Consider the following 14,174-nt stretch of genomic DNA (forward strand, 5'->3'; position numbering starts at 1 on the left):
TCCAAAAATCCGAAACTAACATTTCAAAACTCCAAAACTCTAAAAGTCTAAAACTCCAAAACTCCAACACCCCGAAACTCCAAAACTACAAAATTCTTAAACTCCAAGACCCCGAATCTCCAAAACGCCGAAACTCCAAATCACCGAAACTCCAAAACTCCAAAAATCCGAAACTGAAAATCCAGAACTCCAAAACTCTAAAGCTCTAAAACTCCAAGAGTCCAATAATCCGAAACTCCGAAAGTCCAAACTCCAAAAATCCAAAACTCCGAAAATCCAAAACTACAAAAATCCAAAACTTGAAAACTCCAAAACTGCAAAAATGCGAAACGCCGAAATTGGAAACTTCACAACTCCGTATCTCCAAAACTGCGAAACTCCCAAACTGAAAAATTCCGGAACTCCAACACTCCGAAACTCGGAAACTCCAAAACTCCGAACCTCTCCGAACCCATGCCTCCCTGCTACCACTCCCTGACTTTTGTAAACAAACCAACCACACAGCCACCGCGCGTCTTACGCCGTATGTTAACAGCTGTTTTCAAGCATAATTTCTGTAGGAAATGTGTCTCACCTGCTGTCCAACACGAGAAAAGTCGCTTCTGCAGCACAGCAACACCGACGCAGTCGACGCCCACAATCACGTGCAAATGACAGTGAAGTCGACGGTCAAAAAAAAAAAAAAAAATCAAGAAAACTTCGCAACGTTTTTCAATAAATTGCCTCTTCATACATATGTTGAAACAGTGGCGTTGGAGCATAACATAATTATTTAGCAACATGAAGTTTGTGTGCTTTAATATAAGAGCATTTATTTTCGCGTTTGCGTCCTCTGGCGTTCGGTGAGTATACTAGACGCTTGCGTAGTCGTGACGTACTTCCTGAGGCCAGCTTCTTCCGAGTGTCCTCTCGTTTTTTCTTTCTCTATGGTTATGCTGTTTGAATGCTGACCCTAAAGACGTGGGTTGGACGCTGGCCACGGCGGTCACATTGCGGTCACAGCGGTCACATGTGGTAAGAAGTCTCGGAGGAGAGGGAAGGGCCGTAAACCGACGCTCAAGGCCTCTGCCTATTTTTTCTAAAGACTTGGCAAGTTCAGCCTATACCGGTGAACGGCACTGCCCACTCATCGTCGTCTTCTACGTAGCACAAATCCTAAATAGAGCGCGTTCCTGCCAGTAGCCCGTGACCGCGAGGCTGAGGGAACATGTAGAAGTGAGCTCCATCATCATTATTGTCCGTCTCTCTGTGGTTCGAACACGTGGTGACTCGATCTGCTCTGCGATCTCGGATCCACGTGGATTGCGGCTAAGTACCAGGTGCTGCTGCGCTATCTCTTGATTTTCTGCTTTGTTTCCTGCGTTCTTGCTTTCCAGGGTCGCTGAAAGCGTCAACATCGGGTGATGTCCACAAGTTCTCCTGGCCAGGGGAGCTCCCCCTTGTCGGCCTGTCTCTCCCATGATCACTTTCCACTTGACTGCTTCTTCCGTGATGGAGTAAGCAGCATCCAGGAAGCTTTCGTCCTCGGGGATGGGAGCTTCATCGCACTAGATTACCATGAGGCGGCACAGGCTGCTCTGAAATTCACCACCCCGCAGTGCATGAGGATCACTGATGGCCGGCAGTTCGGCAGTGGCGGAATTGTTTGCAGAATTCCAGACAAGGCACGTATGGCCGGCTTATCACGCGCGCCTCCTTCGCCAATTACCTGGTGAGCGCGTTTATACCTCCTCGCCTGGCGCGTTCAAAATGGTGAGTCCGCGGCGTAGACCCACTTCGGAACGGCTCTGAGACGCCAGAGAAACTTACTTTGAATCGCCATTCACCAGTGTAGTCGATAAGCAGACAGGACGAAAATGCCGACCGAGAATTAGATATAGCCACGTTTGCGAGGCCCACTTTACCAGCTGAAGGGAAGGTGTGGGCATTGATCTTTCGCGTTGATCAGTTCACATATCGGTCCCTAGAGTGCCATAATTTCTGGGTATTTTGCCATGGTGCCAATACCTGCAAATCAAGACCTGGTTACTGTGCGTGTGGAGAGAGCCACTAACCCGCACTTTGTTCTCCCCTAAAGGCTTGGCAAGTTCAGCCTGTGCCGGTGCCTTATGTTGTCTAACACATAACCGTCTCCCTACTTTTGAAGGAAAGAGATAACCTTTGCTAGACGCCGCTAATTTGGAATCCATAGCGCTTTAAAAGAGTAATTATAAGCGCCAGTAAGTCGGCGGGAGGTTCCCCGAAAGAAATGTTAGTCATACAAGAAGTGGCACCATCAGGGCCAGGGGCCGTGGCCAGTCCAATCCACCAATTCATTATGTCAAACGAAATCTGAGCCTCTGGCTGCTCCTCCAACAAGATGTCGAGATCACAGTGTGGAAGAATTGCTGTTGTCATTCTGCTGACCACTAAGGAAGCCACTCTTACTATTCAGAGCGGGCTGATGAAGTTCAAGCGCTGCACTTAGTTAACAAGTGCAGCTGTTCAAGACGTGAGACATTTGCAGCTGTAAAGAATAGGACATCTGGCTATTCAAGTTTGGCAGCGCGGCATACAACTGTTGTGGATTCCACCTTGTCGCAAGCGATAGGTGTGATGGTGGAAAACAATGACGAGTTTCATGAAGCGCATAGTAGAGAATTTATCTGCGCTCATCCCGCAGAGAATGGCATCTCAGGTGATCCAATTTGTTGGCAGTCTCCACTGCTGCTCTCTGTAATGCAGTGGCATCAGCATTCGTTGCACCTCCCCAGTCCTCTGTGCCCGCGGCTACCAATCCATTATGTCGAACGTAATCTGAGCCTCTCTCTAGTCCTCCAACAAGATGTCGAAATCACAGTGTGGCAGAAGTATCATCCCCAGGGTGCGTAGACATGGGTGCAAAGATGCAAACCCGAAAGCGCAGTATGTATCGATTAGGTGTTGCTGGTCTCACTCTGATGAGACAAAAAGAATCGTCCTAACTATATATTTAAAGGCAGTGTTTCGGAAGAGGCGATTGACACTGCGGTAGTGTCGAAAAATAGGGTAACTGACAGTGTTAGAGTGCAAGCTTTAACGGCGGCTCGGGCGTTCTTGTTGTTGTTGCGACTGAGAGAAGAATGAAAAGAAAACTGCACGGGCCTGCCTACTGGCTCGTGCCGAGCCACCACCGCTGCCACGTGCAGATAGTGGAGAGTTAAAATATCAGAGGAAAGAAAAAAACGAAATAAAAGACGTGCGTCGCAGCAACAAGTCGGCTGGCTGAAAAAACAGATAAGCGGCTGTAGCCGCGCTTCGTCACCGCCCCCCCCCCTCCCCCGGCTTGTGCGTTCAATGCCCTTCTTGTATAGGCTCGTTCCACTTATGTCTGTTCTTTGCGCTAAAGTAGGCGTGCGCATACGCGCAGTGTTGGCTGTGCAGCTTCCTCCTCCTCGCGCTGGGCGCGCATTCTCATTGGTCAAAGGGCGGGAGTGGCTTCTAGGAGCATCTGGAACTTTCTGTCGTGCCGCCATCGCCGTCGTGCGAGTTAAGAGGTGGAGGGCATCTCTTAGCGCACGCAAGGCTATAGCCTTTTTGTCAACATCGCGTAGAAACGTCTCGGACAGTCTAGAACAATCGATGGCAATCGCCCCGCGCGCCGCGTCGGCGAGCGGTGGGACAAGGGGTAGCCACGCCCACAGGGCTAGTTGCTCTACAGGGATTCCTTTTCCCCTTTTTTACGACGTGCGCCGGCGAGAGCCGTTCGCACGGCAATGTTTTTTTTTCTGTTTCGTGCTAAGGAGGGGAGGCGCTTTCGCTTTTACCCTCTCCTGCTTACATCGGACAACGGCGACGGCGACGCCGCGAAACGCAGAAACGAGCCCCTAAAAGCTGCGCTCTAAAATGGGCTGTCTGAGTTGCCACAATGAGCCGGTGCTGCAGTCTGTGCAGGCAGGACACCTTAGTGTCGGGCATTACGCGAATAACCCTGTTTGTATTGCGACCTATAACGACGCTTGGAGTGTGTCAGGTAGTGCAGTGTATCCTGGTAAGTGGGCACTGTCGTTCCTGTGCATGGTCTGATAACTCTGCACAGTTTAGTTAAGTGCGAAGGCCCAAAGCATGTAATTTCATTTAATCGGCTGTAGATGCTGAGAAAAACACTACAAATTATGTATATCAGGATGTTATTAGTGTGCTTAATACAAGTTTGTGAACTGAAAAAAATGGGATGCATAACACGATGGAGCCAACTCGCTGGGTTTAGAGCCGCTATAGCCGATGCAGGATCGCCTGAGGCAATGAATCGGCTGCACAATTTGGGTTTGCGGCTTTTTTCTCGTATAGCGCCCGCATTTGTGTTCAATTTACCAAAAAAAACTCAGACAAGAGACGGATGTGGGCAGCTTGTGGGTATGCCCGCTTTCTAGCACCGGCACGGCTAATCTGAGATCCTAAGAATTTTCGTGTGCATACCCATTTAGGCCACACGAGGCTTTTCTCGCACAAGGCCTGCATTTATGTAATATCTGCCCTCAAGTGCCATACAAAGGACCGATGTGGGAAGCATGTCAGCGCCTCCTTTTTCGAGCCCCGCCAAGGGCGATGTGGTAATTACAGCAATTTCGCGTTGGCAAAGTTCCTTCTGCCCTAAAGTACTCTACACGTGACTGATGTGCGCAGAATTTTGGCGCGCCTGTTTTCCATCTCGCCAGAGCGGATGTGGGACTTTCATCGGGTTCACGTCATCATCATCAGCCTGACTACGCCCACTGCAGGGGAAAGGCCTCTCCCATGTCTCTCCAAGTAACCCTGTCCTTCGCCAGCCGCGGCCACCATATTCCCGCAAATTTCTTAATCTCAACCGCCCACCCAATTTTCTGCCGCCCCCTGCTACGTTTGCCTTCTCTTGGAATCCACTCCGTTACCCTTAAGGACCAGCGGTTATCTTGCCTTCGCATTACATGCCCCGCCTAAGCCCACTTCTTCATCTTGATTTCAACTAGGATATCATTAACGCGTGTTTGTTCTCTCACCCACTCCGCCCGCTTCCGATCTCTTAACGTTACACCTATCAATTTTCTTTCCATAGCTCGCTGCGTTGTCCTTAACTTAAGCGGAACCCTCTTTGTTAGCCTCCATGTTTCTACCCCATAGGTGAGTACCGGCAAGATACACCTTTTGTATACTTTTCTCTTGAGGGATATTGGTAAAATGCCATTCATGATCTGAGATAACCTGCCATATGCGCTCCACCCCATTCTTATTCTTCTAGTTATTTCCCTCTCATGATCTGGATCAGCTGTCACTACCTGCCCTAAATAGACATATTCTCTTACTACTAGCAGCACCTGGCTACCAAATGCGAACTGCTGTTCCCTCGCCACACCGTTGAACATTACTTTGGTTTTCTGCATGTTAATTTTAGCCCCACCGTTCTGCTCTGCCTGTCTAATTCATTGATCATGCGTTGCAGTTCATGTCCTAAGTGACTTAGCAAGGCAATGCCATCAGCGAATCGAAAATTACTGAGGTATTTTCTATTAACTCTTATCCCCTACTGTTCCCATTTCAGGCCCCGGAATACCTCCTGTATACAGGCAGTGAATAGCATAGTAGAGATCGTGTCTCCCTGCCTGACACCTTTCCTTATTGGAATTTTATTGCTGACTTTATGGAGAACTGTGGTAGCTGTGCGATCGTTATAAATATCACAGGCAAACAGCGTACTCAAATTTTTGGTACTACCCCGCCTGTATTCAGTACGGTTGATTTAGGCGCCTGGGCACAGAAAAATTCATTTCAATGAGGTTGCTGATACCTTGTCAAAGGCACCTCTATAACGCCTGGTCATGACTACCCTACCGCGTTCCGCATATGTTACAGCGTGCAGGTTCCGCAGCTATCTGTTATTCAAAGAATTTGTAGCCCCAGCACCTACCTCCTGCCCCGACTTCCAGCATCTTGGAAGTCGGGACAGGCGACAGCGCAAACTTGAGGTTTCTTTCACGCGTCTACGTTGTCGAGCTCCTGAGCTAAGCTTCTACCCGCATAGGTCTGGTGGTCTCCCCACTGTGCCCTCTCTGCGCTGATCCCGAAACAATAAATCAGTTCTTGTTGCCTGCCGCCGCTTCTCCTCGTTACGGAGGCGACAGCTAGACGACCCGTTACGACAGCTCTTTGTAAGCATGTCCTTTGTTGTTCTGTCTCGTTCTGCTTCTACCTTTGGGACGAGCAACAGGAATGTGCTTTCCGCCATTCATAGTTTTCTTTGAGACAAGAAATGGCTACCCTGCTAAAATCTTTCCGAATTTCATCTCCTGGCTACTCTTCTTCGTAATTTCTCTTTAACAGAAATTTCTAAACGTTGCTGGTATGGCCACATTGCCAATTCAGTGCGCAGTCACACAGTTTCCGATCTGATCTGTTCTCAATTTATTTCGCCAGACCGGCATGCCTTCTTAATGGACACAGTTTCTGAGCCTCTTTCAGCCGCCCTTTGTGGCTTCTTGGCCAATCCCTTCCACTGGGCACGCTCCATTTTCCTGTTGAGTCAGCAACAACAGAATCCGTGCTTTGGCACTGATTCGAATGTAGTCAGCATTTTCTGTAGTTTTAAAAACAAGTTTATGACTATCAACAAGGCATAATCTGTGAACATATCGTAAAACTGCAATCTGCAACTTAGGTTCCAGACATGCCTTTTAGGATACATTCATTTAATCGTCAGCAGAAGGAACTGATAAGCGTGGGACATGCCCGTGTGCCCGGTGCTATCTCAATTTCAAGCAATTCTTTTGTTCAAAGACCTGCGGGGTGTCGTGTTGAGTAGCGTACGAAAAAGGGCATTTGCGTTGCTTTTTCAAACCGTTCGATTTCTTAGAGGCCACAGCCGAAGTTTAGCGGCGGTAAAACGCACCCCGTATCGGGATTTCAAATGGAAGTCAGGTGGATGTAATGGCTGCAGCGTTGATTCTTACACGCATTGTACAGTGCACATGACCCGCAAAACCCTAGAGCCCATAAGCAGGAGCTCTTTTACCATACTATTTAAGGACCTCGCTTTGAAAAACCTCCCTATTCCTTGTGGTCACTTTTTTTTCATTTACATAATACTGCATACTTCATGTGGTCCAAGCAGGAAGGGCGGATAACGAGGCATGTTTACAAACGACATAAAGTTAGTACATAGACAAAATGTTTGACACATGACACAAATGATCCAATCAAGTCAAAGGAAAGCCATTGCACAATAATTTGCACATGAAAATTCGTTGCTAAGAGTCCTTTCAAAACTCCCACTTGAGACAACCTGTTCACGCAGTGCATCATCCCCCTCCCTCATTGTATCAGTGTTTAAAGTATCATTGTTTAAAAGAGTTCGTTGTCGTGAAATATGATGTTAGGGCATGGGTATGTTGGTGACGGGTTTTTGGTGTGGTTGAATGTGTAAAATAAGGCGATGAAGAAATTCCAAACTTTCCATGGATGAGTGAATGAAGAAATATTAGTCGAGCAATTTTGCGTCTAATATGAAGGAGTTTAATTTCGTTGCCGGCCATTAAAGCAGATGGAGAATCAGTTCTCTTGAATTTATTGCAAATGAATCGCAGAGCCCGTCTTTGTACGTTTTCTAACTTTGCTGTATTGCCTTCGGTGCACGGGTTCCAGACAATAGCCACATACTCAAGTTTGGGCCGAGTAAGAAAGTTATAGGCTAATAGGTTAACGTGGCTGGGTGCTCCTTTGAGCTTGCGTTTCAAAAGACAAAGTTTTTTTAATACAGATGAACAGATGTAATCAACATGGTCGCTCGAAATAAATTGTGAATTTATTAAAAAACATAAATATTTGTGTTTTAAACTTCCAAAATAGTAGTGCCGCAAGCAGAGTAATTGAACTGGATAGGATGTTTCTCTCTTGTTATGCGCAAAAGCACTGTGTTATCAGAATTGAAGACCATTTTTGATCTGTCACACCAGGCCACAATTTCGTGGAAAGCATCATTCAGTGTCACTTATTCAGCTACACGCGCTGCATGGGGTGGGGTGGAAGTAAGCAGCTTCCCCTTTGAAAGACGGTAGTGGCAGGTACTAGCGTGCATGGTATTGTTCTATATATGCTCTCGGCAACCGACAACAAAGGCACCTTACGGCAGGAGATTATACACTGGATTACTTTCTTCAGCCTAGTTTCTTTACTTAGATATCGTGTCTCATTTGGCGGACTGAGGTCGAGGTTGAGATTTATTTTCAATCGATTAAGCAGAAGTTAAAAGAACGTCTTTCTGAGCAAGTTGGTAACTGTTCATCTTCGGTTACAGGCGCGAAAAAAGACAGAACAGAAGACAGAAAGACTGGACGAAGCGCCACTCACAACTGATTTATTCCAAGAAAACATGCACAAATATATGCTGTCTTACATGCAAGGAATACTGCCATCTTCAAAGTTCATATGATAGCGAACGGCTGAAAAAATTGCTCTTAGCCTTGTACAAAGATATGGATATGTTGCTGACGCACATGCTTGCTTTTTTTGCAAAAAAAAATACTTCGATTAGTTTCCTAGCTTTTTTGTCTTTGCTTTTTGACAGAATTCGTACACCAGAAAACATCATATATAATCATATATAAACATATGCCTAAGCATATAAGGTCCTGCCCGTCACGCTCCTGTGAGCCATGTTTTTCTGGCGTACGAATTCTGTCAAAAAGCAAAGACACAAAAGCTAGGGAACTGATCGAAGCTTTTTTTATTGCAAAAAAAGGAAGCATGTGCGTCAGCGACACATCCATATCTTTGTACAAGGCTGAGAACAATTTTTTCACCCGTTCGCTATCATATCAACTTTGAAGATGACAGTATTCCTTGCATGTAAGACGGCATACATTTGTGCATATTTTCTTCGAATAAATAAGTTGTGAGTGCCGCTTCGTCCCATCTTTCTGTTTTGTGTTCTGTCTTTTTTCGCGCCTGCAACCAAAGACGAAGCAGAAGTTAGGTGGCTGATGAGCCAGCTATAGAAGTAGCAAATAAAAACTATTGCAGTTCGTCGTCAGTTCGTTCAAACTGCTATGTATTTCTTCCTTAAGCTTTTATTTTAATTGTGGAACTAGCATGCTTATGAATATTTGCGGCCGCATCTGTTTCACTGGCTTTGTTTGCACGTGCCTCCACAGTTATCAACCATTTCGGTTTGTAACGGTACGAAGTTTGTTACACTGCCCATGGAAGTCGCAACACCCAACTTTTAAGTTTCGGGACAACCTGACCGGCGGGTATAAATTCATGGGCTCTATGGTGGCTTAAAACCACGCCCAAGAGGGCCGGTCCCACAATCAGCCTCCCTAAAATTAAGTTTTTCACAACCTCCATCAGTCTTTGTCAAAAATAACCAGGCTTCATGGTTTGCTTCTAGCTCGCACAGCGGAACCCGTACAGCTTTTCTGAAGCTGAAATGGTTTTTAAAGGTAAGGACTGGGGGACTTCTTACCTTCCAATAACTTTTAATCTCTAGGAAAGTCACAAGGGCTCCACTATACAAGCTAGAAGCCAACCATGCAGCCTGGCTACTTTTGACAAAGGCTGTACAGAGACTTAGAATTGGAGGGAGAAAAAAATTTCTTTGATGACCTTCGTTTTGATGCTTTCAGAAAAACTTGGAAGTTTTTCTTGGAAGTTTAAGTTCACTCTACGAAAAACAAGTTATAAAGAAGGGCAAAAGAATGTTAGATTCTTTCGCATTTGTTTCTTATTAATTGTTTAATCTGCTTCCCATACGCTGCACTTACAAGCACAACCACGTTTAACTGTGCAGTTTCTGGTTGTAACAAAAAGTAGCCTCATTAAAGGTCGTGTATGATTTTTTTTGTACAGTACACATGGATTTACAACGCAACTCACCGTTGGAAATCAATAGCCATGAAATGATGCAATAGAAATCCTTGATCCACAATTTGAATATTCAGACGACAGCAAGCACCCAGCCATCGATAACAGTGTCTACAGGCGATTATTAAACAAAGTTCGCGTTATCTTGTCAAACCTGTTCATTTAGCTGCGAAATGCGTAGTGGCTGAAATTAAGGAAAAAAAACTTTTCCGAAGCTCTTCGATAATTTGATAAAGCGCATGGTAGCATCAGGCAGCCTTTCATATAGATGGCGGGAGCCGGTATTTTAAAATATAACTATTTGACGGCTTCTGTTCAAAAAGGTACGTGCCTTAAATCCTATCTGAAAGGTACGTAAATCCCTGGTAAAAAAAAATGCAACACAATCACTTACGCTTATTTGATGCAGAGAGAGAGCAACGATAAGGAAAAACGATAGATAAATCCGGGAATTCTGAGTGGCAAGAGTATACATCGCTCGGGCCTTCACACTTACGTCAGTAAAGTGTCTTATGCACAGCTTTGTAGCAAGTGGTACATGGGAAGCGATGAGCACAAATTCAGGAAAGTAAACTTCGATTCTCATGCAAGAGGAATACATTGAGGCAAAAGCCTATTCAGCTTTTTTTTGGCATTGCGTTTTTTTAATCATGCCTGGTACGGAGCGCAAAAGAACGTCGTTTGGCACACCTGTCTAGAACAAAACCAAAATTCAGGACTCTCTTTCCCTGTTTCTACAACACTGCTACACAGTTCCAACAGGACCACTGTGGTTATGGTTAAAGAATGCCGCGCGAAAAGACAAGGACAAACGAAGAAGTGGACAGGACCGGCGCCAGTCCTATCCACTTCTTTGTTAACAGCGCCAGTCCTGTCCACTTCTTCATTTGTCCTTGTCTTTCCGCTCTGCATTCTTTAACCATGATCGCTGACCAACAAGCCCAAACAGCCACTTTAGTCCCCTGTGGTTGTTCCGCATTTAATGATTTCTTTTTTCTGCCTCCCAGGCTTACTGAGAGCGACGTCGAAATGGACGGGATGATCTCTTTTACGGCCGTTCTGCTGCTTTTGCTAAGACCTGCGGCATCGGTCGACATCGACACCTCGGATGGAGGCTATAAGGAACTGTTGGTATCCATCAGTGAAAGAGTTACTCAGGACGAGACTATTATTGACAACATCAAGGTAAGCAGGGTCCCCCACCGCCCTTTGTCATATTAGAGCGTTTCTTCACGGCGCATTGTTCTTGGCATAGGGCTAAAGAGCGATCAGAATAAGTGTCAAGGGACGCTAAAAGGGAGAACAAAAGGCAGAATGCTCTCTCGGAGCGGCGTCGTGTGAAGGCAATAAAATGCACACCTCCCATTGCCTCCTATTGTGTAATCACAAGGGCAATCTGCTGTGCCGTTTCCTAGAAGTGAGTGGGTGAAACGCGTTAACATTTCCAATGCACGAATACAGCGTGACATATCAACTGAAAGGAATCCCACGCAGTGTTTCTCAATTTCGCTAATTGAAGTTCGAGCTGTCCGGACCACGAACTTCAGACCATCGTGAGTCGAAGCAAGTGCTATGTCATCTGAAGTTACTGAGGATGCTGGCAGATAGTAGGGGCATGTTCCAGTCAATGCACATAGTTAGTATCACGTGCTGACTTGTGGACAGAAATCCACCGTATTTGACATGATTCAAGAAATGTATAAATGCAGATAGCTTGCATGAAGTGTAGTGACCGCGGCGGCGACGCTCCGCTTTCATTCATTCATTCATTCATTCATTCATTCATTCATTCATTCATTCATTCATTCATTCATTCATTCATTCATTCATTCATTCATTCATTCATTCATTCATTCATTCATTGTACCCTTAAAGGCCCTTTTCGGGCATTGCATAAGGGGGTAGGGACAGTTGAAATACAAAGTAAAGAGAATAACAATGTTAATACAGTAAAATACAACACAATGCAATGCAAGAAGAAAAAAAACAAAACAAAAAAGAACTGGAATACCCTGTGAAATGTTAAGATGCAGTTCTAATCAATACATGGTGGCGGATAGGCTAAATAGGGAATAGTAACAAGAAAAATAAATGGTAAAAATCAAAGCATGAGGTTGTTTTTTTCATTTGCTGTAATGTTCGATTATTGCGTCTCTAAATTTACTAGTGTCACGCTTGTTTACAATGTGATCTGGTAACTGGTTCCAATTTTGTATTGCTCTAGGTAGAAATGATTTATTGAAGGCTTTTGTAGAGCCATGTAAACGCTGAACACTCAGGGAATTGAAGAGGCGACGCGATGTTCGGATGGGAGGTAGGAGTAATGAGTCACGGAGGTAAGGAAAGTTGTAATACAATTTATGAAAAAGGCAAACTCGTGAGATTTTTCGACGGTTCTCAAGTGGTAGCAGGTTGAGTGTTGATTTAATCCTGGTGATGCTGTAGTATCTGTCATAATTTGAGGTTATGTAACGTGCTGCGCGGTTCTGAATAGCTACTAGGGTGTTAAGTACGCCTGATGAGGGTTCCATATAGAAGATGCATATTCAAGTTTACTACGGATGAAGGTTTCATATGCCAATTTACGGACAGAAGGAGGAGCCAAGTATAACGATCGTCTGATGAAGCCGAGTGATTTGGATGAATTGGCTGCTAATTTCAAGATGTGTTCGGACCAGGTTAAATTGCTGGAAATGGTGACTCCGAGGTATCGGTAGGATTGCACGTTTGTTAATGTGTTTGAAAGCAATGAATAAGCATAAGTGAGGCTGGAATGTTTGCGAGATACTTGCATGTATTGGCATTTTGAGATGTTTAGCGACATAAGCCACTCAGAGCACCATCGTTTAATTATGTTCAAGTCGTTCTGGAGTAATACTCGAAGCTTACTTTTGAAAATTTTGCAGTTGACGATGAAGACGCGCGCGCTTGTCCGTCCCTTTAGTTCATGTTGCCAGCAATACATTTCAACGCATAGTAATGCATGCCTTCTAACGTCTTCATACAGTGTTGACATTTTTCGCCCCCTCATTTTGCTGTTAAGTATTCGCAGTATTCATCTAGGGATCAGCTATACACGTGTCACGCTGCGTTTGTTGTCTTTATTTCTCATCATTATCCTTGTTTCAAAACTGGCCATGCGGTAGTTGTTTTATATTCGCGTAGAAACATAAATGTATTCACGACGTGCTCGGTGGGTCACCAACAGGAAAGCTGAGCAGTAAGAGCGAGCTATGTCATTTTTCTAAATGGAGTTGAGAAATGCTTGTGCTCAGTGCAAAGTAAAAAAAAAAAGGAGAAGCCAGTCGGAGGGGTTTAGATTTGCTAAATCAGGGTGGAATAGCTTTCAATTTCGTAATCTATAGTTGTATTTTGATTCTTGCGACACTAATTACTTTTTGAATTAGGATAATGTAACTTTTGCTGCTCTGGCACCTCCTGTACGACTCACTCGGTATTTTCATAGTACGAGTCTGGGCACGTTTACTGATGCGTAAACACCAGGTGGTTTTTTTTTTCTCGAAAATACTGAGCAAGATGTGGGTGATATCCCGGCATAAATGACACGTTGCTGAAATCGCGATATTGCGCATGCTCAACGATCAATGTGCAGCGAAAACTCAGGAATTATTCCAAACTTCCGTGGTTCTAAAGCCTCGCATTGTCATTGCATTAAATAGAGAACGCACTATCGCTAGCATGGAATCTTAAGGTATCAGGAGACCCCCTGCTCGCACAGTTTTCGGAGCTCGTGACAGGCCCCAGTTGAGCCCACTTCTCCCACAAACCCAGGTGGTCGAAATTTCCGGAGTCCTTCACTACGGCGTCTCTCATAGCCTTAGTCGCTTTGGGACGTTAAACCCCATAAACCAAACCAAACCAAACCAAACCAGCATTCATGCACAGAAGCATTGTGTGGCGACGCAAACAGGACCGCTTCTCGCGCGTGCGCCACGCACCCCGCCGACGCGGCCGTCGGCCTGAGTACCACAACTCCCAGAGTGCATCGCGGCGGCGGTGGCGTAGCGCAACTGCTGCTGAAATCGCTCTTTTATAAAGGGAGCTAATTTAGCTTTTCTGGCGTATATATTATCATATTTATACAAGAAAATATTTAATCTAGCGTGGGATTATTCACCGATGATTATGTGGTGCATAGAAAAGTGAAAAATAGCCTAGTTACTAGTTTCAGTTCCTTTACAGCAAGATCTAGATACACTGAACCTGTGGCGTGAACAGTGGATTACGAAAGTAAACTTGCAGAAAACAGTGCACATGTGTTATTGTGAAAAAAGCACGTACCTGATTCACTGTGCCTGCAA

The 14,174-nt window shown here is 45.2% G+C and overlaps 1 protein-coding gene across 1 annotated transcript in view; it reads left to right on the forward strand.

The window, feature by feature from the left end:
• Positions 1-1,403: 1,403 nt before the first annotated feature.
• The window catches only part of LOC149336296 (calcium-activated chloride channel regulator 1-like), a 99,213-nt gene continuing 86,442 nt past the window's right edge, over positions 1,404-14,174 (forward strand). Inside the window, exons 1-2 of the mRNA XM_089554110.1 lie at positions 1,404-1,711; positions 10,860-11,037. Coding sequence (XP_089410236.1) covers positions 1,404-1,711; positions 10,860-11,037 — 486 coding nt within the window. The remainder of the gene's footprint in view (positions 1,712-10,859; positions 11,038-14,174) is intronic.

This window comes from Amblyomma mixtum, chromosome 7 (assembly GCF_055824585.1).
Source record: "Amblyomma mixtum isolate Tamu chromosome 7, ASM5582458v1, whole genome shotgun sequence".
Taxonomy (NCBI): Eukaryota; Metazoa; Arthropoda; class Arachnida; order Ixodida; family Ixodidae; genus Amblyomma; species Amblyomma mixtum.